This window comes from Podarcis liolepis (assembly GCF_965112155.1).
Source record: "Podarcis liolepis genome assembly, chromosome: 1".
In the NCBI taxonomy this organism is placed as follows: Eukaryota; Metazoa; Chordata; class Lepidosauria; order Squamata; family Lacertidae; genus Podarcis; species Podarcis liolepis.
The window spans coordinates 60563761-60589940 of record NC_139554.1 but is presented as its reverse complement, the minus strand read 5'-3'; the positions used below and the strand labels follow the sequence as shown (position 1 = coordinate 60589940).

The window sequence follows — 26180 nt, the reverse complement described above, 5'->3', positions numbered from 1 at the left end:
TGAAAAGAGTTAAAACCTATGTAAATAATCATATTCATGAGCAGTAAACCAAAAGGTATTTTAAGTGCCTCAGAATACCTTTCCTGAGTAGTAAATTATGCAAAAATCAATTCTCATAATGTCTGTGCATGCAATAGTTGCCAGATGATAAATCAGACAGTGAATTCCTAACACAGCCCAGCATCTTGTGCAGGCTGAACTTAGGCAACTGTCAAGGAATATTAATAGTGTATACTCATTTTATCAAGTTGTTGGAGAAACAGACCCACCTCGGCAGATGGTCCCATTCCCCACATATCCAGGCTTGCAGGTGCAGCTATGTCCCCTGACTGTGTTAGTACAGATTGCATTCTCATCACAGTTGTGCTGTCCGCTGTCACATTCATCACGTTCTACAAGAAAACAATGCAAGAGAAAGTGAGCAAGGGGAGGGAGGGAAAATAAATTTTCAGCTTGCTGATCTGACATTTGAAAAGCTAGTTATAACTAATGAATGGTTACTACAATGGCTGAACACAGCAGAAGAGACATTAGATGCAGAAGCCTGACATGGACCACTTCCATTTCAGGTTTTGATTCATGGCAGACAGCCTACAAATTTTAGACAGAAAAAACCCCTATATAGTTAAAAAAAGGATAGAATCAGAATAGAGTAGAACAAAAATGCTATCTAGGGATGAATATGAATATTATCTCTACAGGAGCATGCAGCTTAAATACTAGCTCTGTTATACATTTCTCCCTAGATTTCTCGAGTTATTACCCTCAATACATCCTTTTGCAGAGCATCTGCCCCCTTTTTGTAGAGTATGGATGCTAAAAAATCAGCAGATTTACCTCCTTTTGAGATACATGGATTAGAGGCAATTAGAGGTGGTAGGATCAATAAACAGGCATGTAAAAAAAAATGCAAATATAGTTGAAAGGACAGAAAGGCAAGCAGAAAGTTGGAGGTTTCTCTTCCTGCTCCATCAAAAGTTAACTCTTCCTCTTCCCAGCAAGCTGCCAATTTGCTTAGACAGGCTGTAGGAAGACATGTTTCCTATTGGCTTCAAGCAATCTGAACTGAAGAAGGATTAACTTTCGAAGGGAGAGTAAAGCAGGGAAGGAATAGAAGTCAATATGTGGTGGTGACCAAGTCTCCCAAAAGTCTATTCACCACAACACATTGGCCTTCATTTACAATAGTGAATGGATCAATGGTTTTATTTATATCTGGAAGAAAGTTACAACATGGGTTTCAGAGAGAATCTCTTCTAAGTTCCCCATTTCCCCTGTTATTCAGTTTTCCCTGACTATATACAGTTCTGATTACTTAGTTCACTGCTGAAAAGAAACCATGAGAAGAGGACAGAACTTACCAAAAGCCACATACTTATCAACTCTAATGTTCATATAATGGCCACAACCATTTCAAAGTGCATCTGCAGAACAACTGTATCTCCAAGCTACAGATAGTTATTACTGACTTGCTATTCAGACAAGGGAAGGCTTCCTTTAGAGCATCACATCGCTTCGACTTTGATTTAGAATGTGAATATCCATTTATTATGTGAATGCTGTCAGCACGGTGAGGATCCAGAGAATAGCAGCAGAGGTTTTGGAATATGTGCTATACAAGGACAATAATGAATGGACTAGGCATTCTTAGCTTGGGGAAAGAAGATTAAGTGGAGCTAGTAGAACAGGTTTAAAACTGTATATATCAAATGTTTGTCATGAAGAAGATGGAACTTTTCCCCATTGTCATTGTGAGAAAAGCGGGGCACAACTGAATTGAGCACCAGCAGCATGCAGACAGGCTGGCTGTGAGGGAACAAGGTTTGCAATGTGCCAGATGGACTAAGGATCAAACAGCTGTGAGAAATTATGGAACTTTTATCACTAGAGATTATTAAAGAGAGGCCAGAGATGTATCTGCCAAGGATGCTCTAGGTAAGAATTTCAGCACGTAGTAAAGCACTGGAGCAGATGTCTAATGGTATCTCTTCCAAGTGTGTGTTACTATTGCTCTATTGATATAGGAAACTTGGAAGAGGGTATTTTGAGATAACAACAGTATTTATTTCCACATCTTTAATGCCAAGCTCCCGCTATAGGCATTCTGCAAATTTTGATTCACCTGGACACCTTAGCACCAAACTTAGAATCATAGAGTTGGAAGGGATCCCAAGGGCCATCTAGCCCAATCTCCTGCAACACAGGAATCTCAGCTAAAGCATCCATGACAGATGGCCATTCAACCTCTGCTTAAAAATCTCCCAAGCCACTGGTTTGGGTCCTACCCTCCAGAACAGGAGAAAACAAGCTTGCTCCATCATCCAGGTGACAGCCCTGGATGGCTATCATATCTCCTCTCTGTCTTTTCTTTTCCATGCTAAACATACCCAGCTCCCTCAACAGTTCCCCATAAGGCTTGGTTTCCAGACCCTTGATCACCTTAGTCACCCTCCTCTGCACATGTTCCAGCTTTTTAAATTGTGGTGCCCAGAACTGGACACAGTGCTTCCGGTGTAGTTTGACCAAGGCAGAATAGAGAGGTACTATTACTTCCCTTGATCTGGACACTTTGCTTCTGTTGATGCAGCCTAGAATAGCATTAGCTTCTTCTTTTTTTACTGCTGCATCACACTGTTGACTCATGTTAAACTTGTAGTCTACTAAGATCCTTAGGTCTTTTCCACATGTACTCAGTTTAGATTTATGCAGCTAGTTATTGCTGTCTAAGAATAGAACCTTACATTTGCCCCTATTGAAATTCATTCTGTTAATTTTGGTCCAGTTATCCAATCTGTTAAGGTCATATTAAATCCTGATTCTGTCTTCTGCAGCATTAGCTACCCATCCCAGTTTGGTGTCATCTGCAGACAGAATGAGTAGATCATCCAAGTCATTTATAAAGATGTTGAACAACAATGGGCCAGGGACACAGCCCTGCAGCACCCCACTTATCACGTTTTTCCAGGATGATGAAGAACTATTAGTGAGCACTCTTTAGATTCAGTCAGTCAACCAACTACAAATCCACCTAACAGTTAGCTTGTCCAGCTCACGTTTTACTAGCTTCTCTGCAAGAATATCATGGGTGACTTTGTCAAAAGCCTTACTGAGCTCAAGATACACTACATCCACAGCATTCCCCTGATCCACTAAGCTTGTAATTCTCTCTATAAAACTTCATCTGCTTCCCTCCCAAACTCTTTTCTCTTTTTATGAAGAGGAGCTTGAAGAAATTCTATCATCTGTCAACACAGTGCAAATAGCTTCTGTAGAGGTGAAGCTCTCACACTCTCTTTTTATATTCTTAAAGGGATAAGATTGGAGAACCAATGACATGCATGTATCTGCCATGGCACTGTAGTATGCATCAAATGCAGGATAGAGTAATAAAAACTTCTCTTGTGGTTGTCTGATTCTCTTAATCCAAAATGAGTAGTGGGTCTTTAAGGCAATAGAAAAAAAGACAAGAGCAACATCTTCAGTACCATAGCATGGGGCCTGAATGTGCAATAACACAGCTTTCACCATTCCTGCTGCTCATTCACCCCTTGCCTCTGACACAGTCAAAGCCAGAAGACACTGAACAATCACAGCAGAGCAGGTGAAAGGAAGCAGCAGAAGCATTGCAAAATTACATGGAGGGTGGTAGCACAACTGAGTAGTAATTTGTGAGTTGCACATTTATTTTTGAAAGCATCACATTTTGTGTTTTGATGCAGCTGTCAAAGACCACACAAAATATGTGAACTTTTCTTATTTACGACAGATGTTCATCCATTCATAAAAATGGAAGCTCATTGAAATAATGACTAATAAATGCTTAAATTCTAATCTTAAATGCTTCCCTACGAGAAACTAATATTTACATTAATTAAGTTTACTTATAAGAAATTGCTGTAGATAATTGTCAAAGTTAATATGATAGCTGTGGCAAAGCATGATGTAATTTATAGATTTTCCGTGTGTTTAGATACATTTAAAGGGACAGGGTGGCGCTGTGGGTTAAACCACAGAGCCTAGGATTTGCCGATCAGAAGGTCGGCGGTTCGAATCCCCGCAATGGGGTGAGCTCCCGTTGCTCGATCCCTGCTCCTGCCAACCTAGCAGTTCGAAAGCATCTCAAAGTGCAAGTAGATAAATAGGTACCGCTCCGGCGGGAAGGTAAACAGTGTTTCCGTGTGCTGCTCTGGTCACGGCTGGACCTAATGGTCAGGGGTACCTTTACCTTTACTAAAGAAACTATTCTCATCCCATTCTAATTCCATTGTCTGTATCAGACAAATTTTCATATCAAAGCCTTGGATATTATTTTAAGAATGTACAGTTACAAAGAAAGAGATGTAGCCTTGAAAATTGGATAATTCTACTAAATCTCTCAGTAGTGGTCTACAGATTAATTAGTAACTGCAAGGTGTTTTTATCTTTTCATATAGAAGGCAGTACAGGAGATCAAAGTAGCAAAGTAGTTATCAAGTAGTTGGTGAACTGCACTCTGCTTCTTTAATTCCAGCTATAGCATTTGACAACAGGAAGATTTTTGCTCACCTTACCATCGACCTTGCTGAACAGCAAGAGATACAGTGCTTTTACTGAGGGTAGATATACATGAAAAGAGAAACTGGCTTTTCACAATGGAGGGAAATAACCAAATGAACTCTGTTGTGCTCTGTACTAATTCATATATTCATAAGAGATTTGAATACTGAGATGTACAATGAGGTATCCATGTTCAAGGATAAGAACTCAGAATGGGGATTTTTTTACATATTCAATTCTGCATACAATTGAGCATGTGGGAGAAAAAGAAACATCATATCAAGTGGCCCTTAATACACACAAGGGACTTCTATATTATTGCTATCACTACTGCTACCATTATCACTACTGCATTGGCCCGAATATAAGCCGCACCTTTAAAATTTGGGGGGGGGGGGGAGAGACAATACCCGAATATAAGCCGCTCCCTTAAAATTCCGCAGGCACTCACACCTGTTCCATTTTACTGTTTTGGCAGCGATATCGTAAAAGCCTATTTTTGTAAGGTCATGAATTTAAGCCACACTTTAACTTTTCACGGTCAGAATTTGAGGGGGGGGGAGGAGTGAGGCTAATATTCAGGCCAATGCGGTATGTCACTCTCCTCACAAAAGTGACCCACAAAAGCAAACTTACATTAAGACCAATTAAAATAAACAGAGTCAGTAAAACACCCCCCCCCATCAGAGGCAGGAGAGGAGCAGCCAGTCAGTAAAACTTAAACCAACTTGCTGCCCTGCTTTTGCTGCTGCTTCCCGTGAAAGAAAGAGGAGGGCCATCCCTGGATAACCCACCCACATCCCTGGAACATCCCTGGAGGACCCAACCACAGCAGCTGGCCTTGACGCCAGACTTCTTGGTGGGCTGGGCAGATTTTAAAAAACAACAGTAGGTTGGTGTGAATAGTTTTGGGAAAGGGCATCAATGGTGCTAGTACATGGGAGTATTGTTTTTGTTTATTCTTTGTGTACTGCTATTGTTTTCCCCTCAATATGTTGCATGGAATATTATTGTGTTGCATGATTCCCCCACCCCATTCTTCTATGGTATAATGCATTTGTGCATCTTTTCAACTTAAGTCACTTGGGGACGCTCTGGATGACAAGCAACTATTAAGTTTAATAAATAAGAAATCATAAAAACCTCAAAGCACCTCTATACAGATAAGAGACAGGTCTTACAGATCCTGCCCCACTAAAATAGGCCATAGATGCTCGAAACCCTTCAAATTAAGGTCCAAAAGTCTGGGCAAAAAAGTATAGGTGGAAAAATGGCAAAGACAGCTTGTTTACTGGAAGCCAAAGCACAGGGCAAACCAATGCAGTGACTTTTGGGAACTGTGTGATGACAGCTTCTCCCAGGACCTGATGGGAACCATCAACAGTTGCAGGAATAAAGGATACCACACCATATATTGACGGAAAAGTATTATGGAAAAAACTGTCACACGCAGGAAAGAATAAGGATTGCAGCTAAAGTTTCTCACTTGAAACTTTATCAATTACCTATTATACCAACAAAGACGCGGGTGGCGCTGTAGGTTAAACCACTGAGCCTAGGACTTGCCGATCAGAAGGTTGGCGGTTCGAATCCCCACGATGGGGTGAGCTCCCGTTGCTTGGTCCCTGCTCCTGCCAACCTAGCAGTTCGAAAGCATGTCAAAGTGCAAGTAGATAAATAGGTACTGCTCCGACGGGAAGGTAAACAGCATTTCCGTGCACTGCTCTGGTTTGCCAGAAGTGGCTTAGTCATGCTGGCCACATGACCTGGAAGCTGTACGCCGGCTCCCTTGGCCAATAAAGCGAGATGAGTGTTGCAACCCCAGAGTTGGTCACGACTGGACCTAATGGTCAGGGGTCCCTTTACCTTTACCTTTATTATAGCAACATGAATAGAAATCACAAGATTATAGCTTAGAAGAATGTACTCAACTCTAGCATGCGAGGGGGCCAGTTTAATTAAATTGTATAATTTGAAATTTGTATTAAGAATTGTATTAATTGGATAAAATTGGTATTCTTATAATGAGGCTGTTATTGGAATGATATTGGAAAATCAATAAAAATGTTTTTTAAAAAACAAAAGTTTGGGCTTTTTTCCTTTTTTCTTTTGCCTAAAATAGATAGACATGATTCCCTGGGGAGAACATTCCACAAGTGGTGGGCCACCACAGAAAAGGCCCGTTCTAATGCTGCTACCTTCTGGACCTTCTGTAGTGAGAGCATAAGAAGGGGGGCCTCAGATGATGGCTCACATGCTCTGAGTTGATTCATGTGGAGAGATGTGGTCTTTGAGGCACTGGGATCCTGAGCCCTTAAAACCAGCCCTTTGAATTGAGCCCCAAACCTAACCGGTAGCCGCTAATTGGTAGTCATGCCAGAATTTGTGTTATATGTCCAGGCTGACTTGTCATCAATCTAGCTGCTTAATTTCGTACCAGGTGCAGTTCCTGAATCAGCTTCAAAGGCAGTCCCACATATAGCACATTGCTATAATCCTATCTAGAGTTCACCAAAGCTCAGAAAGTCAATCTATTCCTGCCCAGTTCCCATCAACTCTGGTTACTAGCCATGCTGGCTGAGGCTGATGGAAATCCAATATCTGAAGGGCCACAAGTCCCCTATCTCTGTTGCAGGCTGCAAGAATGATGCTAATATTCAAATCATGGCAGTCTATATTTCCCCATAATGTTCCTTTTCATCATCTCCAGGAGACGGCACAACTGAATTTGTTTAAGAACTATTCTAATTCAAATTTAATTTTTAAAAAAAGATTGAAAAGATGTCAAAAAGCATGTTTATTTTTACATTTCCATAATAGGCCATTTCATTATTCAGTGTAATATAAATTGTTGGTACTATTTTTGCCCCTAGACAAATGAATATACATTTCTTTCCATTTTCCAATCTAGAAAGCTCATACAAAATGAATCACAGATTGGAAATAAAACTTTAAAAACACAAGTGGGTTTTGTTTTGTTTTTAAGTTTTCCTATTTGAATTCTGCTGGATATGTAAAGAAATGTGAAGTAGAAACATCTTGCCAAAGTAAACATAGCTAATTATCTCATTTAAAATATTTCCATTAGTGACCTTAAATTATTTTGGCCTCAACACTTCACTGTGCAGGCTTTTAAATATGCAGTAGAGTAGCACCTATCCCTCCTTTCCTCCCTACTGTGTGCCAAAATTTTAAATTAGTCTGTACCCTGAGATTTCTGCTGCTGCACTATTTTATAAAGATCAGTAAAGGTCAGTGCCCTAGTTGAATTTGCATTCCCAGACCCCACTTCATCTATTCCTATATTTTGAAGTACTGGTTATGTATTACTCAGTAGATTTCTTTTTCAAGTAGTTATTTGAATTTCTTTCTTTAGAATATATTTATAGCATGATGACAGTCTCCATACATTTATTATCGTTAATTAAATTTTGACCTTCTGACTGGGGCCATGCAGAGAAAAAGCAGCCTATGACTGCCAAGGAGCTGAAGCAGTAATGAACAGTAATGACAAGTGTTTTGTAAAGTCTTGGATCCACACCTACAGAGCCACAAGACAGAGGGGAAGAAGCTGAAGTTCATTGTCTTTATATATCCAAGTAGTGTTGGTGCTGTCTTGAAAGTCTGAATATGACCTAGGTGTGATCAATGGACAGCATAACTACTGCTTGCTAAGGTTTTCACGTAGTTCTCTGATCTACTCATTCTGTTTGCTCTGTTTAATACGGATATATTGAAATACCTGTGAAATTGCCAGATTTGCTAAATTGCTTCTGCAGCACTTGGATGACTTCCTTGGCCTCTTAAAAACTGGCTTCATGTCTGCAAAATCTAGAAAAGGGGATGGGATGTGGAATGTATTTGTGTTTGCTATACTAAGCACTACTATTGCCTGCTTAGGGTTTTGGGGATGTTTTCGCACCACACTTGTGGTCATCCTTAGACAATACATTTGAGTGCATTCAAATGAGAGTACATTCAAGTCTTTTGAACTGCTGAATATGTCTTGTGTAGCTGAGATCCAAAAATATGCATGAATACAAAAGAAATGTAGTCACTGCCAAATATTTTAGATTTCAACTGCTGAAGAGGCAGGTTACTTCCTTGTACACATTTTTTTTATTAAAAAAAATCAAACTGAAAAATAGGCTGCCTCTTTATCTGTTATAAAACTTCAAAGCAACGTCTTATTCCTTTATAATATGTATCCCTATGCAATACATAAAAATGCACAGACCACTGAAGCAGACCCTCCAAGTGTCCCTATTTTCCATCCCTGATTTAAAGAAGCCATCCCAGTTTCTGATTTGATACCAGAATGTCCCACTTTTCCTTAGGATGTCCCTGTTTTCATTGGAGAAATGTTGGAGGGTATGGAGTTTTCTGACCCCTGAGCCATCTGAAGGCAATCCTGTGTAGGGAAGTTTTTTGAAAATGTTTAATGTTTTATTATATTTTTATATATGTTGGAAGCTGACCAGAGTGGCTAGGGCAACTCAGTAGGATGTGTGGGGTAAAATTATCATTATGGAATGGGACATCCCTATTTTCATCGGAGAAATGTTGGAGGGTATGCTGATTATCCCCAGACCACTACTGATTGACAGCATAGAGAAGTAATACTTTTGCTCTCAGCTTATGTACCAATAATATGGGTTGCTATGCACACCATAAACTAAACCAAATATGAATACGGATTTGATAGATTAAGTGAGGGCATATTCAAGTCTCTTTTCTTACTAAATAGTAATCTCCCATTTCCCTGTGCTCACACACATTTTGACTGATGTACCTAGCCTTTATTATTTTGACTGCAAAGCTATACGACACATATTTTCACACCATTCTATGTGTGTTGTCTATATGGAAATGGTACCCATAGAAAGAAAGACATATTTAGCTACATTATAAATGGACCTTTCTTTTCTTAGCAGAAAGCAGATAAAATTTTGCTGTCAAAAACATGCAAAATGGAGGCGGTATCCATGCATTCTATACTGCAGATACAGCTGCAATTTGCAAACCGCCCTCAAGTGCATTTTAATTTGGGAAAACAAACTGTTGGAATATTTATCTGCAAAGACAAACAATGCTTCATTCTGAGTAGCACCAAGAGCTGACAGAATAATGTTCATCTTTCATGTGCTAATGGATAAAGAAATTGATAAAAAAAAGACTATGCATACCTATCATGCAGTAAAACGAAGCAAACCCTGGAACTCTAATGAGCACAACTGTGTCTGTAAAACTATTGGTGAGGATCATCTCATAAATTTGCACAGGGAAAGCTGCTTTTGGTTCACTATAGCTGTATGTCAAAACTTGGCAGGACCTTTTCTATGAAATCTCTAGAATTTTGGAGTAAAGTTTCATTCCTTCATAATGTCTCTTTCCTAAAATTCATGTCATCTCATGAGGAATGCCCATATTTAAAGAAAGCAGAAATATGAATCCAAATTTTCCCAGTGGCTCCAAGTTTAGCTTACTACACAAGCAACACCTCTTATTGTATTTAGCATACTGCTGAAGTATAGCAATTCCTAAGGTACCTGGACCTTAAGGTGCATGCAAACTACACAGTTCTTGATTACTGGGGGACACTTGTCACAGAATTCTATGTCTCATAGAATATGTCTCAAAGCACAAAAATCACTGATGTTAGAGACTGGAAGGCACTTGTCTACCTTAATGATGTGGTATGGAGCCAAATGTCCACTTAGTGCAACCTGATTTTGTTCCTTTTCCTAGTCTTTGAGTTCTACCTTTGCATACTATGAAGACACTATAATCTTGATTCCCGTATTTCTACTGATGTCTGCTCCAGTCCTTCCATGTCTGCACTGTATTCTATACGCATGTTCCTAGATTTTATTATTTCAGTGTAACTTTAGAAATATTGGAGTCATAGACTTATAGAGTTGGAAGGGACCCCGAGGATCACCTAGTCCAACCCCCTGCACTGCAGGAATATGTTGTAGCTGGGCTATACAGAGATCGAACCTGCAACCTTGGCATTATCTGCATCACGCTCTAACAGGCAAGTTGTGTTGCTTTAAATGTATTTTTATTTTTATCCTATGCACTGTTTTTGCATGTTTCTCTTAAATATTTTGCCTTGCAGTTCTCTGTATATATTAGCATTTTCTTTACACTGGAGTATCCACTATTTATTGTTCTGCCTACAGCTGAGAATATTTTTGGTAGAACTTTGTGACTCGGATATTTTGATGTTGCACCCAGTCATCAAATGACCGCCACCCAAGCTCCCAGAAGATTTCTGACTTGAATACCTGATGAACTTGTGTAACACTTACAGTTTTCAGTTATTGCTCTCTGTTTGATATTTCAAGTTATTGCTTCTATCCCTCCTAAGCTCTGTGCCTTGCTGAAAAGACACTTATCTTACTACTCCTGTCTTCCTGCATAATCCTGCACTTAAATTCTTATTTTTCTTGGATAGTAATATGGTTTAGCACTTCCCCATTGCCTCATGCATTCAGAGTATAAATTCAGTAGAAATGAATTTCCTCTTAGGCTTAACATCAATCAACCATGTATTTTCCTATCTACAGTATCATCTATTTAGATATTTGTTGTTCTTATTTATTTTGAAATAGATAGGTTTATGAAACAGAGCTGTATTATTGTTAGCTAGCAGTGAATTCAAATAACAGAGGACAAAGAAGCACAAGATCACAGGGGCAACTACTGCACCATTCAAGTCTTAGGGCAGATGTGGGACACCTTTAGTTCTCCAGATGTTGCTGAACTTAAACTTCTTTCATCCCTGGTCATTGGCTACACTTGTTGGGGGAGTTATAGTTGAGCAACATCTAGAAGGCCAAAGATTCCCCACACCTGCCTTAGGACATAGGAGCATCTATATGGATTGCCCACATCTCGGTGGTCTCACTTGTTCTACTTTTAAGCCTTTCCACTCCATCTTAACTGCTGTAGCTCATGCTATTTTTCAGCTTATCATTATTCAGTTCAAGTAATTCATTTTATACTGCTCTTAGCTGCTGCCCTCCTCCTTGACAGCACCTTAAGCTTCTTGCACTTTACTTTGAAATGTCTACAGGGTCTTGGTCATGCATCTTATTTTTGCCCTCTATGTGCTTTTCCTTGGAAATTACATAAAGACATGTAAACTTGTTCTAGCGAAGCCCAAGCTCTATTCCCTTAACACTTCAGACTTGCGTTTTCCCTCAAACATTGTGTGCCAGGATACAAAGTGGCATATACGGTGTCCATTTTTTGCTCACTCTTCCTAAAGCGTGCCCGCCACCTTACCAAAACTATTCTATTTGGTGTAACATCGGACACAGCAAGAGATGGTGGGGGGAATTCCTGTGCATGTACCTATGGTAGTGCTATCCATACAAGTATCTATGAGGAGATGCTTTGCATTTTATAAAAGCATTGTGACTGCTATCACCTATCATTTTTACTTTGGTATTGAATTCTTTATTAGCTGTCTATTCATACAACAGAAAAAGAAACACGAAACGTCTGTTCTGATGTAATTGGAGCAAACTATTTCCCGAAAACTGAACTGAGCAGTGATGATGGCTAAGGCAAGAATCAGTATTCTTAATTGTTTATACATGGGATTTACCAATTCCATCTGAGTCTGCTCACTATGTAAATGTCCTATATGGTTGACATAATTTTCATCAAAGCATTTGCTTTTTCTCATGCTAGAAGCTTGCAGCTGCAATGAGAAATAAGAATTTTATGTTGCAGATTTCTGTGATTAAAGAGAGAGGAATCTTCACAGCCTCTTCTTTTCTTTTGATGAATACAATTCCTTTAGTTCTTGGTGGGTACAGGAGACTGACTGCTGACCTATGTAGCAATGTGCAGTGTCACAGCTTCTGAGTTTCTGAACTCACTTTGAAGATTCAGATAGTCTTTTCCCTTCCTCACATTTTAGCAGAAAAATACCGCAACAATAATTGCTTTGGAGGATGCAGATGGACTACTCTGGGGGAGGATGGGTGCATATCAATAGGTTGCAAGCTTCTCTTTTACATTTGCTTTGGTAAGATCATCCTTTATCTCATTGAAGTTATTTGACAGAAGGAGGTTATCCTCAAGCTAGCTTGCCTTATTTATTTACTAACTAGCTGGCTTGCAGAGAAGAGTGTGATTTAAATATCTCTTTCCAAGACAAAATATTAAATACTTTGCTAAACTCATGCCTATACATTTTAGATAAGTATTGGCATTATATTAACAATGAAAATAAAATGATTATAAATGACCCTGTTGTCAAAAGTCAACAACAAAACAAAAACAAAAAACAAAAGTCAACTTTTGTTGTTGTTTAGTCATATGGTCGTGTCCGACTCTTTGTGACCCCTGGACCAGAGCACGCCAGGCACTCCTGTCTTCCACTGCCTCCCGCAGTTTCATCAGACTCATGCTGGTAGCTTCGAGGACACTATCCAACCATCTCGTCCTCTGTCTTCCCCTTCTCTTTGTGCCCTCCATCTTTCCCAACATCAGGGTCTTTTCCAGGGAGTCTTCTCTTCTCATGAGGTGGCCAAAGTTTTGGAGTCTCAGCTTCAGGCTCTGTCCTTCCAGTGAGCACTCAGGGATGATTTCCTTCAGAATGGATAGGTTTGATCTCCTTGCAGTCCATGGGACTCTCAAGAGTCTACTCCAGTACAATAATTCAAAAGCATCAATTCTTCAGCGATCAGCCTTCTTTATGGTCCAGCTCTCACTTCCATACATCACTACTGGGAAAACCATAGCTTTAACTATACGGACCTTTGTTGGCAAGGTGATGTCTCTGCTTTTTAAGATGCTGTCTAGGTTTGTCATTGCTTTTCTCCCAAGAAGCAGGCGTCTTTTAATTTTGTGGCTGCTGTCACCATCTGCAGTGATCATGGAGCCCAAGAAAGTAAAATCTCTCACTGCCTCCATTTCTTCCCCTTCTATTTGCCTGGAGGTGATGGGCCCAGTGGCCATGACAATCAACTTTAGGAAGGCTCAATTTTGACATTAGGAATTTGTACACTGCATTTTGGTTTAAATCTTTTGAGCTGGTTGCTGGTTTTGAATTAGTTTTAAGGATATTTATTTCATACAAGTCTATATTTTTATAGATATATTCTGTAGCCTATTTTTTATCCCTTGTTTGTGCAGTCTTTAATCACTAAGAATACACAAGCAAGGGGTCAAAATTGAGGCTTCCTAAAGTTGACTGATCCCTTGCTTGTCTATTCTTAGTGATTAATGACTGCACAAACAAGGGATAAAAAATAGGCTACAGAATATATCTATAAAAATATAGACTTATATGAAATAAATATCCTTAAAATTAATTCAAAACCAGCAACCAGCTCAAAAGATTTAAACCAAAATGCAGTGTACAAATTCCTAATAGATTTGTGAGAATGACTATAGGCAACGATCAGCCTAACCTGATTTAGGAACAGAACACCTTAGAAGGGCTGCTGATTTGCATGTTCCCTCTTTGTGGTTCAAGCAATCTCATGAAGTTGGAAATGCAAACATTTTTGCTTCTTTCACAAAGCTTGGAATATGAATTATAGCTATCATCCGTCCCAGCCATCAGGAATGCTTGGACTTGTAGCCCAATAACATATGGAGGGCCACAGATTAGCCACCCTTGCTGCAAGCCAGTCTTTCTCTCAATAACCACTTGTGTGAAAAGGAATAGTTATGGCTTTGCAGCCAGCAGATGTTGCTGAACTAATGTTATTATGCTGAAATGAAATGCTCTCCCATAAGCAAATCAATTGGGACAAGGAAGGAGAAATTTCAGAATGCAACAGAGGTAATTCAAAGAGGAAACAGTATGTGAAATGTAAAGGAATTGTGTTGAATGATACACAGGCAGAGTTTAGCAGTTTTCCCCTGTGATGTATAATTCTAGGCAACAAACCAAGAATGGCTAAAGCAAATTAAGAAGACGCCTGCTAAGAAAGTTGTTAATAAAATTCCTGTGGGATAGAACATTTCTCCTCAGCATCACCTTCTGCAAGTTTTCTGACAGAAACAAAACTACCACAATGTAATATTATCCAGTTCCTACCCCTGCCAGGCAGCACTTAAGGATACCATAATCCACGGAACTGAAAACCATCCAGAGACCCTGGAGAATTAGTAAGTTTACATTATCCATCTATCCTGTGGAAAAGATAATCCTGAAGGTCATTTTGGTCCCAAAATGTGAAACTGGACTGAAATTGGGGCAAATAATAACAATCCATTTCATCCAAAAGTGCCTGCAGCTGAACAGTCACAATCTACTCAGCTATCTTGCCCAAGTATGATATATGAGCTACTGGCTTATAATTACCCAAATGAGTTGGATGTAACAATTTAGTAATGCCACAGCCAAGAGGAGAAGGAAGAAGAAGAGGAGGAGGAGAGACTAGATCAGGCTTCCTCAACCTTGGCTCTCCAAGATGTTTTTGGCCTACATCTCCCATGATCTCTAGCTACCAGGACCAGTGGTCAGGGATGATGGGAATTGTAGTCTCAAAACATCTGGAGGGCAAAGGTTGAGGAAGCCTGGGCTAGATTTATATAGGGATTTTATTTCTGAATAACAAAATGCATGTGTGAAGTATTTTGATTTATATAAAGGCTTTTGCTATCTGAAGACCATCTGTAATGCTGATGATATTTTAAAGTGGAACACTGTTCCAGTAAGAAAAACAACGTGGTTTAGCCCTGCTACCAGGGGGTTCCAAATTCTAGAAAAGCTGGTTAATTTATAACTGTTAACAATGCAAAGCGAGGGCAGCCAAAAACTTAATTAGCAATATCTGCTGCAGCGAGGCTCCTCACGGGGTCTCTGCCATGGGAGCATATTCACCCAGTGCTTTTCAAGCTGCACTGGCTCCCGGTGGAGTACAGGGTCAGATTTAAGGTGCTGCTTTTGACCTTTAAAGCCCTTCACGGCCTAGGACCCTCGTACCTACGGGACCGCCTCTCCTGGTATGCCCCACGGAGAGCCTCAAGGTCCATAAATAACAACACCCTAGTGGTCCCAGGCCCTAAGGAAGTTAGATTGGCTTCAACCAGAACCAGGGCCTTTTCAACTCCGGCTCCGGTCTGGTGGAACACTCTGCCTCATGAGACCAGGGCCCTGCAGGATCTGATTTCTTTCCGCAGGGCCTGTAAGACAGAGTTGTTCCGCCTGGCCTTTGGCTTGGAGCCAATTTGATTCCCTCCCTCCCTCTCTTTCTTTTTTCTTTTCCTTCTCCTCCTGCGATGAGGCTACATTTTAATATTTTAATGTTCCATTATTTTAATGTTGTATTTTATTTTTGTTTTTAAGCTGTAATCATTCATCTTGTTTTTATTATTGCTTGTAAGCCGCTCTGAGCCCGGCCTTGGCTGGGGAGAGCGGGGTATAAATAAAAAATTATTATTATTATTAGTCTCTGTTAGTCTTCTATCCCAGCTTCAACATTAGGGAGCAAAATTACCTTACAGTGTTTTGTAGCTGAATGAAACACTGGGTAACTAAAGACAGGCCTATCGATACAAGAGATCATAAAGGACCAAGTCCCATCAGCAAAGTAACACCATGAGTTGCAGCAGCTAATATAAGAAGGATGAGATAAAGAAATGAGAGTTTTAACTCCTGGTCCATCCCAGAAGACCAGAACTATTTTTCCAACACAAGTAGAAGGAGCTCATGACTATAACAATATGTTCACGATCCAAATGCAGTTTTAATTGTGTTAAAAGATCCTAAGGAAGCACCTTTGATGGAAGTACAGGTTTTCTATTTTTAAAAAGATAGACTATGAAAGGCTTAAGTAAGCTTCCCTTTGAGACAGAAATTTAAATAGGTCATTGTTTTCAACTCTAAGGATTTCTGTTCTGTTAGGCAGACAACATGTTTGTTTTGCTTTAGTCTTGATTCTATCAAATTATTTTGACTTCCCTTGGAATTCCATATTATTATTATTATTATTTTGTTGTTGTTGTCAATTTTCAGCTTAGGAGAATACTAGTGTCAATGGGGAAGGGTCATAGCTCAGTAGCGGCACACCTGTTTTGCCTGCAGGAGGTCTCTTTTCCAATCCCTAGCACCTCCTAAAAGAGGTGAGAAGGACTCCTGTCTGAAAACCTGGGGAAGCTGGTACAAGTCAGCTTAGACAACACAAAGCTAGATGGACAAATGGTCTGACTTGGTATAAAGCAGCTTTCTGTGTTGTAAGAATTTTTTTACGATTCTTATTGAAACATGTCTGGATTCTCTCTATGAATTCCTTAGGTATTCTGCCTGATGATAAGCCCCTGAATTAATGTAAGGAAATTTCAACAGCAGTTTTAGAGAACATTTAAACATAGTCCAAGACAGGCAGTTAAGAAAATGTATAATGATACTGCATTCTGTAACAAAGCATCTAAAAACATCTAAACAAATACTGCCAAATAACAATAACAATTGTGTAGCTGAGCAATAAAAATTCTATAATCTGCAATATTCCCAAGTGCTTGCAGTTGGTCACACTATGTTTCTTATTAGGTTTACAGGATCATTTTGTCAGGTGCTATGTAATGCAAGGGATAAAGAGAAACCTAAATTCTTCACTGGCATAGGCCTATGAAATATCCAAGAACTCAAGTTTGTCCCAACTCTAAACAGTTGCAGTTAATACTATCACTAGTAGCCTTCTATTGGTTCAATGCTCTCACTTTTTTCCTGAAATGTTTCCTGAAATATTGATTTAAATCAAGCCTACAGTGTCCTAGCTAATTTATTTTAAAAATTCCCAGTGTTCTGCCCATAATCAGATGCTGCTTCTTTTTTAAAAAGATATGTTAAGAATCACATTTTCATGTTAAGTGGTTAAAATGAAGAACGTCTGAAATGCAGCACTGTGTCCTATTGAAACTATATCAACACACATAATGGGAAGGATTTATACAAATAGCAGCAATTATCAATTTTCTCAGCTGAGCGGAATGAAAATCAGAAAAATGATTATGGCTTGAAGATTACTGCAATATTCATGTATCTGCTTAACTGGCTGCTTTTGATGGTCTCATTTGTTTTCGTTGAACAAACGAGTAAAGAGATTTCAAAAGATTATGATTGTTTAGGATTCTAAAAGTAGATGGATAAGATATGTGACAAAGGTACTTTAAATAAAGAACAGAATCACAGAATCCAGAAGGCATTTTCTACTCTTTTTGCATAATATCAGATATCACAAAATGATATACTGCACTATTAACAGCACAAAGCAAAGATTGCTAAATGTTCTTTGTTACATGTAAGTGGTAACCACTGATTAAGCCTTTTAATGCTTAAAATGAGTGCAGTAACTGATGTTAGAGGTCTTGATTATTAAAATGTATTGATCTACAACAGGTGGATTACAGAGAGTGTAAGACATTACTAGACATTTCTAAGTCTAATAAAAGGATTAGCTCCAGAGATAAGAGAATAAACTTGCATGGGAAGTTCTGCTGACAAAGAGTAAGGAAAGCAGGCATTCTGTCTCTATATGTTAAAGAAACATACACAATGGAAGTGAAGCCTCATTTCCCCCCTCTCAGCTGTCACACATCTTTTCCTACTGCTTTCCTGCTGCTGTTACCCCTGTGACACTTGATCACAGCACTTGATGGGAAAATCATGTCTAACAGATAGTGGACAAGTCAAATTGGCAATACACTGCCGCAGATCTTGAAACTGATCCTTCATTCACCAAACTCTCAACTGGAGAGCATCTTACGTCACTGAGTGACAATGTCATAAAGGATCTGTCTACTGATCAAGCATACAAGTATCAGATCACACAGGCCATAGGGACACAAAAATGTCCCACAGATCTGGGCCCCCTTCATTGCATATGGGTTTCAAAACATGGTCCTAAAGGCAAAACCCTCAACAACTGATAGCAGAACATATCATTTGCGTGTACCCCAAACGGAAATTGGCTTGGGCCTCCCCAGGCCCACGCTCCCTTAATTTTATAATTATAGATTTATCTATCTACAAACACAAGTACACACCATGCATTATGCAACGACACATTCTACAGTACTCAAAAACTGACTGAAGCTTTTGGTACAATTCTACAAACAATAAAAAAATTCCTTCCAGTAGCACCTTAGAGACCAACTAAGTTTGTTATTGGTATGAGCTTTCGTACAAATAACAAACTTAGTTGGTCTCTAAGATGCTACTGCTACTGGAAGGATTTTTTTTATTTTGTTTCGACTACAGCAGACCAACATGGCTACCTACCTATAACTAATTCTACACACAGTTAGGTACTGACTTCACTGGTTTTAAATAGCCAAGAAGTGCAGCTTTCATTGCAATCTGGACATTAATTTTGTCAGCAAATTAATTGGTATCTTTCCTTCTGTGTAAAAGTAAACCCCACACAGGGTAATAATAACTTTTAGTCCCCAGTCAAATTTATTATAGTTAATCTAATGGTGTAGATTGGTGATTTATTAAGTATAGTCTCATTGCAACAGATCAAATATAAAATATAATTTCAAACAGCTTAGTCCCAGGAGTTCATCAGGGGTGGGGGCACAGTGCAATGAGCTTAAGTTTTCTGCTAAAGAGCAAGGCAACACTTGTTTTTGCAATATTACTGACTTTACCCAGTTCTTCAGCAGCATAATTATCAACTTAGCTGTTTAGCACAATAAAAACAACCATAGGACCGAGCAGAGTCCTTTCCATAGCTGCTTCAGGGCTACAGAATTCAGCCTCCATATGATTGATCATAAAACAACAACAAAACCACCACCTATCATTCACCAACAGGTCTCAGGGTTGGTTATAACAATTTAAAATACAGAAAAGACCACAATCAAAGGAAAAGTGTGGGCCCTGAAAGCACTTGTCTCAGATGTGTCATCAGATGTGTATCTAAATATGCATCTTTGCTGGCTTTGAATAAAATACTGCTTTGTTACAGAATGCTCCAAGAAGTTAATGAGTTGGCTGTCATTTCATTGCCAGTATATGACTGATGGATTTTAAATTTTAATTGATGCTGTTTAATTGGTTGAGACCTTATCAATATGATATTGGAAAAGTTCTTGGGTGCCATGTTGTGACCTTGAATTATGGAAAAGTGAGCTATGCAACAGTATTATTTATTAGAGCCATGGGTAAAGCAAGGCTTTACTTACATTTCCCTCAGATTTGACACATGCCCATAGGGTTGGGTAACTTTTCCTACTACATCAGAGAGGAGGAAAAGATCTTTCGGGCTTGACCTCTTGAAAATCTAAATACAATCCTTCTGCCTCCCCTGTGATGCAGGATTAAACTTGTATTTCATATTTCAGTGATATTTGTTTTTCTTAACACACTTGACTTCCGGCGTCAACAGGTGACTTTTCTATAATCCTATTGTCTCATCCTGCTATTTCAGTGCCCTTGGATTTAATCATTTCTCAGAGCTGTCACAACCATGCAAAAGCCATGGTCTACAGCTCTAAAAGAATAGACTTGTGCCACATTGTTGTGCAATTTTCAATTAAAAAGAAAAGCGAGGGACAAACATATAAATTACAGCAATTCTAATGCCTATAAAAGATCATCAATTTACAGGTTGCCCATGTTTTTATTTTAAATCTTTACTCCTTTCATTTAGGATGCCTTCCAAAACAAACAAACAAACCTACATATTTTTACCTAAATCACAGCTAGAAATGTGGAATGTATATATATATAAACTTTAGAGGGAAATCAAATTGCACAACGTATCAGTGATGATCAATTAACTGAACATTAACAAGAAACCAAACAGCTATAATATGTAACATTTACTTTTTGTGACTTTCCCCGTTTACACAAATTTGGAAGACTGTCATTAACCCACAACATGTGGGATATTATAAATATGATTTACTTATAATTACAGCTATTTTTGTACTCAATGGTACGAAGAACCAACGCCCTTCTTTCCTTCCTTCTGGCACTCATTTTCTGCTGGCACCCACAACACTTTTTCAATGCTGAGTACCTCCTTTTTCTTTAAGACATAACCGCAAAAGTTGTGATTACTGATACAGGGAAGACAAAACCAATCTGTTTGCATAAAATTCCTTCCCAGATCCAAACACGGCAACATTAGAAAACCACAGCAAAGCCCATGAATGAAGAGCCCTAGAGAGGGAATAAAGGTTAGCATATCAGAATCCTGAAGAACAACTAACTGAAGGTGGGATAGAAGGGTTTTTCTCCCCAGCCAAAAGTAGTGCCGAGGACAGTCACAGACGGCTTTTAAGGGTTGGGAGTAGACCAGAGTGAAGGCTGCTAGAAGGCTCCACTCCCAGGTCCTGCCCCCAGGCCTGGCCGGATTGGCCAGAGTTCAAATTGGTGGCTGGCAGGAACTCCCAGTGCACCACGCGGCTAGCCCGAGGATTTCCCAACTGCCAGCCACCTGAATTGTTTCTAGGGGTCTTGGAGCCCAATGCGATGAGCCACAACCACCGCCCACTGATGACTGAGTAAGCAGCCCTTCTCCAGTTTAGATGACAAGTGAAGATGTCATAGTATAAGTGTTCTTCTTCTCTCCCCCCCCCACCCCTTATTTTAATGCCTGTGTTGCTTTACATTATTATCTGCAAAGCTGCTGCTGAATTAGTTTTCTTGTCTTATTGCCTGTATATTGTTTTAATAAGATTTAATGTTTTCATATGGCTGAAGGACATAAATAAGGAAATACAATTAGAAATAATCAAAACAACTAACCAGATCTAGTCATATATATATATTGCAGAAAGCCAATGGCTAAATGATTCGGATTCTTCAAGCATATATGAAATTTGTTTGATATTCCTTTAAAGACAAACATTCTTTGAAAACTTAATAAAATGCATTTGTTATTTCAGTGTTCAGTAATTTTTTTCTGCTGGTTGCAATAGATAATGAATTATTGTATTGTCACAAGATTGCTTAGAAACATCTGTGACAATGTAAATGCACTTAAAATATTGTTGCCTTTTGCATAGTCACATACATGACATTAACAAAATACAGTGATCCATTAAGAAATTGGTTTAGGCATTATTCATGGAAATTTTATATATATATATATATATATATATATATATATATATATATATATATATATATATATTATTTCTAGGTTAGAAAATAAATACTAAGGTGAAAAAACTCCATCCCCCTCCTCTCCTCCTACAACCCTTCACACCCTTCCAGTTTTTTTAGAAGTGTGGATTTCTATCAGACTTAGAGCATCAAAATAGTAAGTTAGTTCAGGACTGAGTAAGCAGATGACAAATATATGTGGTAAAATACACCCCTGTATAATATGATGTGCTACAGAGGACTAAAGTTAAGTATTGTACTCTATTTGGCTTTTTGATGATTTTAAAGCATTTTTAAAAGATTATTTTTGGCACTGCTTGATTTCTACATTAAAATTCCAGTCTCGTCTACTTTTTCTTTCCTGAACAATTCAACAGATGACTGAAGAAGATGCAAGAACAAGCAAGTACATTATCCACTAAGAAGAAAGGTGATTTCTTTAATAAATAATAATAATCTAAGCCCAGTTGGATTTACTGACATCTACTAAAATATATGAGAAAACTTGCCACAATTCAGTGATGCTACTCCATCTGTAGAAAAGACAAAAACCAAAGCCCACACAATGCCTATCCCTATGGGTCTTCTATCAAATTGGGCCCAAGGCCCATATTCAAATTATATATGAATTCATTAGACGTTGCCTTCCTCAAGGTCTGACTGCTTTGTTCATAGACCTAGTGTTGTCTACTATGAAAAGCAGCCATTCTCATGCAGCAGCAGCTGCATCCCACTAAACCTGCTAACACACCTTGAAGTGCCAGGGATTGAATTTGGGACCTCTGCCACTGAGCTATTCTTCACTCCCCAAAGTTTATCTGTGCAGTCTCAAATCAGTCTTGGAGAGATATATGCAATCTTACAAATTACTATTCAGTGTCACCGAGTTCAAGAGTTCAGCTGTAATGTGCTGAAGGCCAGAGTGCAGATTCTCTGTGTTATATCTTGTAGATAAGAAGCTGTGTACAAGGAAGGCTATGAGACATCCGGCTAAAATCTCTATTTCGTCTCCCTTCTTCAGGTCGGTCCAAGTACATTGGTGAAGAGGCTGGTGAAGGAATCTTAATCCCTCCCCTTCCACCCCAGCCACTGTGCATAGCACGACTGTGGATGCTGTGTGGGGAAAGTCTAGAGAACTGTGTAAGTCTTTCCAACACAGCAGCTGAAGACATGTCACAACAACTGAAGTTTGATGTCATATTGCATTATTTACTTATTTATATACCACTTGAAGCCAAAACAGGGATCTAAACGATTTGCAAATCCTATAAAGCAAATAAATGTGAATAGATAAGTCACTAAGAATGTAAGCGATTCCTCCCCTCTAGCTCAGGCGTCTGACCTATAGTCATTGATCTAGCACCTAGCTGATACAAAGGAAATCTGTCCCTCTTACAGCTCCAGGAATAAACCTGTTTCGTTCCAACTCAGTAATTACTCCGTAAAATATATTTTTTACTGTACTCTTTTAGTATACACATCTGCTCAATACCAAGCTAGACTATTCATTATCAAGCTGAGGACTGTTTTCTCTGATTAGCACTGGCTCAAGCAGAAATTTTTCTCATCAATTTACCTCCCAAAGAACAATACACTGGTGGGGGAGGTTCCCCAGCAAATACTGTACCGGTACACCAACTTTTGCAGCCCACATTTCTTCTGCTGGCACCACAAAATGTGAAGTGATCCGTGATTGTTGTTTAGTTGTTTAGTCGTGTCCGACTCTTCATGACCCCATGGATCAGAGCATACCAGACACTCCTGTCTTCCACTGCCTCCCACAGTTTGGCCAAACTCATGCTGGTAGCTTCAAGAACACTCTCCAACCATCTCATCCTCTGTCGTCCCCTTCTCCTTGTGCCCTCTATCTTTCCCAACATCAGGGTCTTTTCCAGGGAGTCTTCTCTTCTCATGAAGTGGCAAAAGTATTGGAGCCTCAGATTGGTACCATCCAGTTAAACTTATGTAACTTGTTTCCAATATCATGTTTTAATTGGTCTTCCCTCCTCTCACAAACAAACTCTGTACACATGTTATAATGAGGCACTACAGGATAGGGAGATTGGAGTCTCACCCAATGAAACTCCCCTCTCTCTCACTGTATGGATATTTTAGGTAATGCTTAATGATTTAATAGTTACAAGTTCCATATTTTACAGTTACAATATGTTGATTTTTAGATCTCTGAGTTGTTTGCACATGAGATCAATAATCACCTATTTGGTTGTTTAGAATGCTAAATCTAAATAAATAAGTCATTCTAAATAAGCATTCATTCTAAAGAAGAAAAGTCAAATGCAAAAGCTCACAACAGAGTATCAAAAGACTTTAGACTTCCCCAGAAAACTAATCTATTCAGCATTTATCCTGAATTGCTTGCAGAATGTTTACATAGTTGTTAGTCTATGCCCAGACTTTATTGAGCATTCATTCTGATTTATTTATGGATGGGAAGATTACAGCAATAAGTATTTATCCTGCATTCACCCTAATTTTAGTTAAGGCAACATAAAAAAAAATCCAGAGGGTCTATGACCACACTTCACAGTTCACAGTGGTTGGTGAATTTTTCATCCTTGTGGCAGCTATGGGTGCTGCTCCTCAGTATCCTGATATTGAGGAGGAAGGATATTGGGGACATAGGGGCTTTTTTTGTATGCATACTGAACATGCATGTAGTATTTCAGATCTCAACAGAGGTGCCTGTGTATTTCAGTATTTCCATTACAGCACTTAACCTTCAACAGGAGATAGCAACATCCCTCACCTTATGAGTATGTCAAAAGAATTGAAATAAATACTTTCTACTGGCAAGATAGACAGTGGAGTATATTGCAAGCCAGGGGTAGCAACAGATATGTGTCCTAAGCTATGAGTTGTTCCATTTTGTGACAAACTTTGGGAATGTGGATTAAGGCCAAAAATCTTCTAAAATGCATGATTAGGAATTATAAAGTTTCTTTCTAGCTGAATGCACTTCATGATTAGCTCATATCCTCAAGCAGTGCTAGGAGGCATAAAAGTCTCCTGTTCCAAAACTACAGACAGGGTACCTACAACATGACACAATCCCTCTTCCTGTTTTTTGCCTAAAGCAGTTGGTTGGGCCCCAAGCAAGCACGTCTGTTAGTTAAAGCCCTTCTGCGTTTAAAGTGAATGGAGTGACTTTGCATTTTCAAAACATTTCATTTTGAGACTGATGTCTAAACCAGACTTTCTCAACCTTGGGTCCCCAGATATTGTTGAACAACAATTCCCATCATCCCTAGCTAGCAAGGCCAGGGCTCAGAGATGATGGGAGTTGTAGTCCAACATCTGGGGACCCAATGTACCTAAACTATTTTTAAAAATCTATATTCACTGTGATATTGTTGTTATTGTTAAATTAAAATTGCACATCAATACAGACAAATCTTCACAGGCAGGTAAATTTGGGAGTTATTTGCACAGCAGCATCAGAGACCTTATTTTGCTAAGTGTGTGGTCAGAACAGTGCCAACCTAGATGATAGAACATAAAAAAAATGCTTCCAATCTGGATTACCAGTGCAATTTTCAGATAAGACAGCCAATGATGCAAAGTATCCTGGCATCAGGAAGAAGTGCCTGATTTCTCAGGGCTTCTTGATCCTTTAAAGAGTTTGTAAGAGTACCAGGGCTTGCAAAGCTTCACCAATGTAGATGGGGTCACCATATCCCAAACAACAAAAACATCAACTTCCTGTTGCTCTGCTTCTGCCATCTGCTGCTGAACACCCACTGTCAGCTACTGGACTTTAGGTTGGACTTGGGAAGGCTCATCTGGTGAATCTTCAACCAAGTCATGAAAATGTATGTCATCAACCAACTCGCCTAAAGCTTTGACAGCGAAGTACTGAAAATTCCTGTAGGAGCTGCTACCCCCTTTATAAAGTAAAATAAGTAATGCTTTCACACACCTTAAGCAAAAAGGCATAGGTATTCTTTCTTAGTTCTATTGTAATGCTGAAAAAACCTGAAACACACTAGGAATTGTAGTCAGGGGTGGGGGGGGCTGGGGACTTGATCCCGATGAAGCATCAAACTAGGAGCTACTGTTGTTCATCGCTATGTTTTTCACAAGGCTTCCTCAATCTCAGCCCTCCAGATGTTTTGAGACTACAATTCCCATCATCTCTAACCACTGGTCCTGCTAGCGAGGGATCATGGGAGTTGTAGGCGAAAAACATCTGGAGGGCCAAGGTTGAGGAAGCCTGTTTTTCACAATGGGTTGTTTCTCCTCTGTTGGGAGCTTTGCTCTTCAAACAGGAACTTGAACATTTTAAAAAAATCAAATACCACAAAAATCCAGTACCCCACTAAGACACAATTACAGAATGTCCAGCAAAGACCATCTTGATCATCCTTGGTCCAGCGGACTCCGTTTCATTTCTGTATCAATCTAAGGATGCTCAGAAATATGTACTTGGAACAACAGTACAGTAATTGAAACTCAAGAGTCAATAATGGTTAAAAAATCATTAGGTTTGCCTCAGTCAATACACCGTCTATGAAATATTCAGCCCACACAC

General features: G+C 39.2%; 1 protein-coding gene across 4 annotated transcripts in view; it reads right to left on the bottom strand.

Moving 5' to 3' along the window:
• Nucleotides 1-26180, bottom strand: part of NELL1 (neural EGFL like 1) — a 373450-nt gene that overhangs the window by 122450 nt on the left and 224820 nt on the right. For all 4 annotated transcript variants that reach the window (XM_083463723.1, XM_083463722.1, XM_083463725.1 and 1 more), the window contains one exon: nucleotides 270-392. In XM_083463723.1, the coding sequence (XP_083319849.1) occupies nucleotides 270-392 (123 nt within the window). The remainder of the gene's footprint in view (nucleotides 1-269; nucleotides 393-26180) is intronic.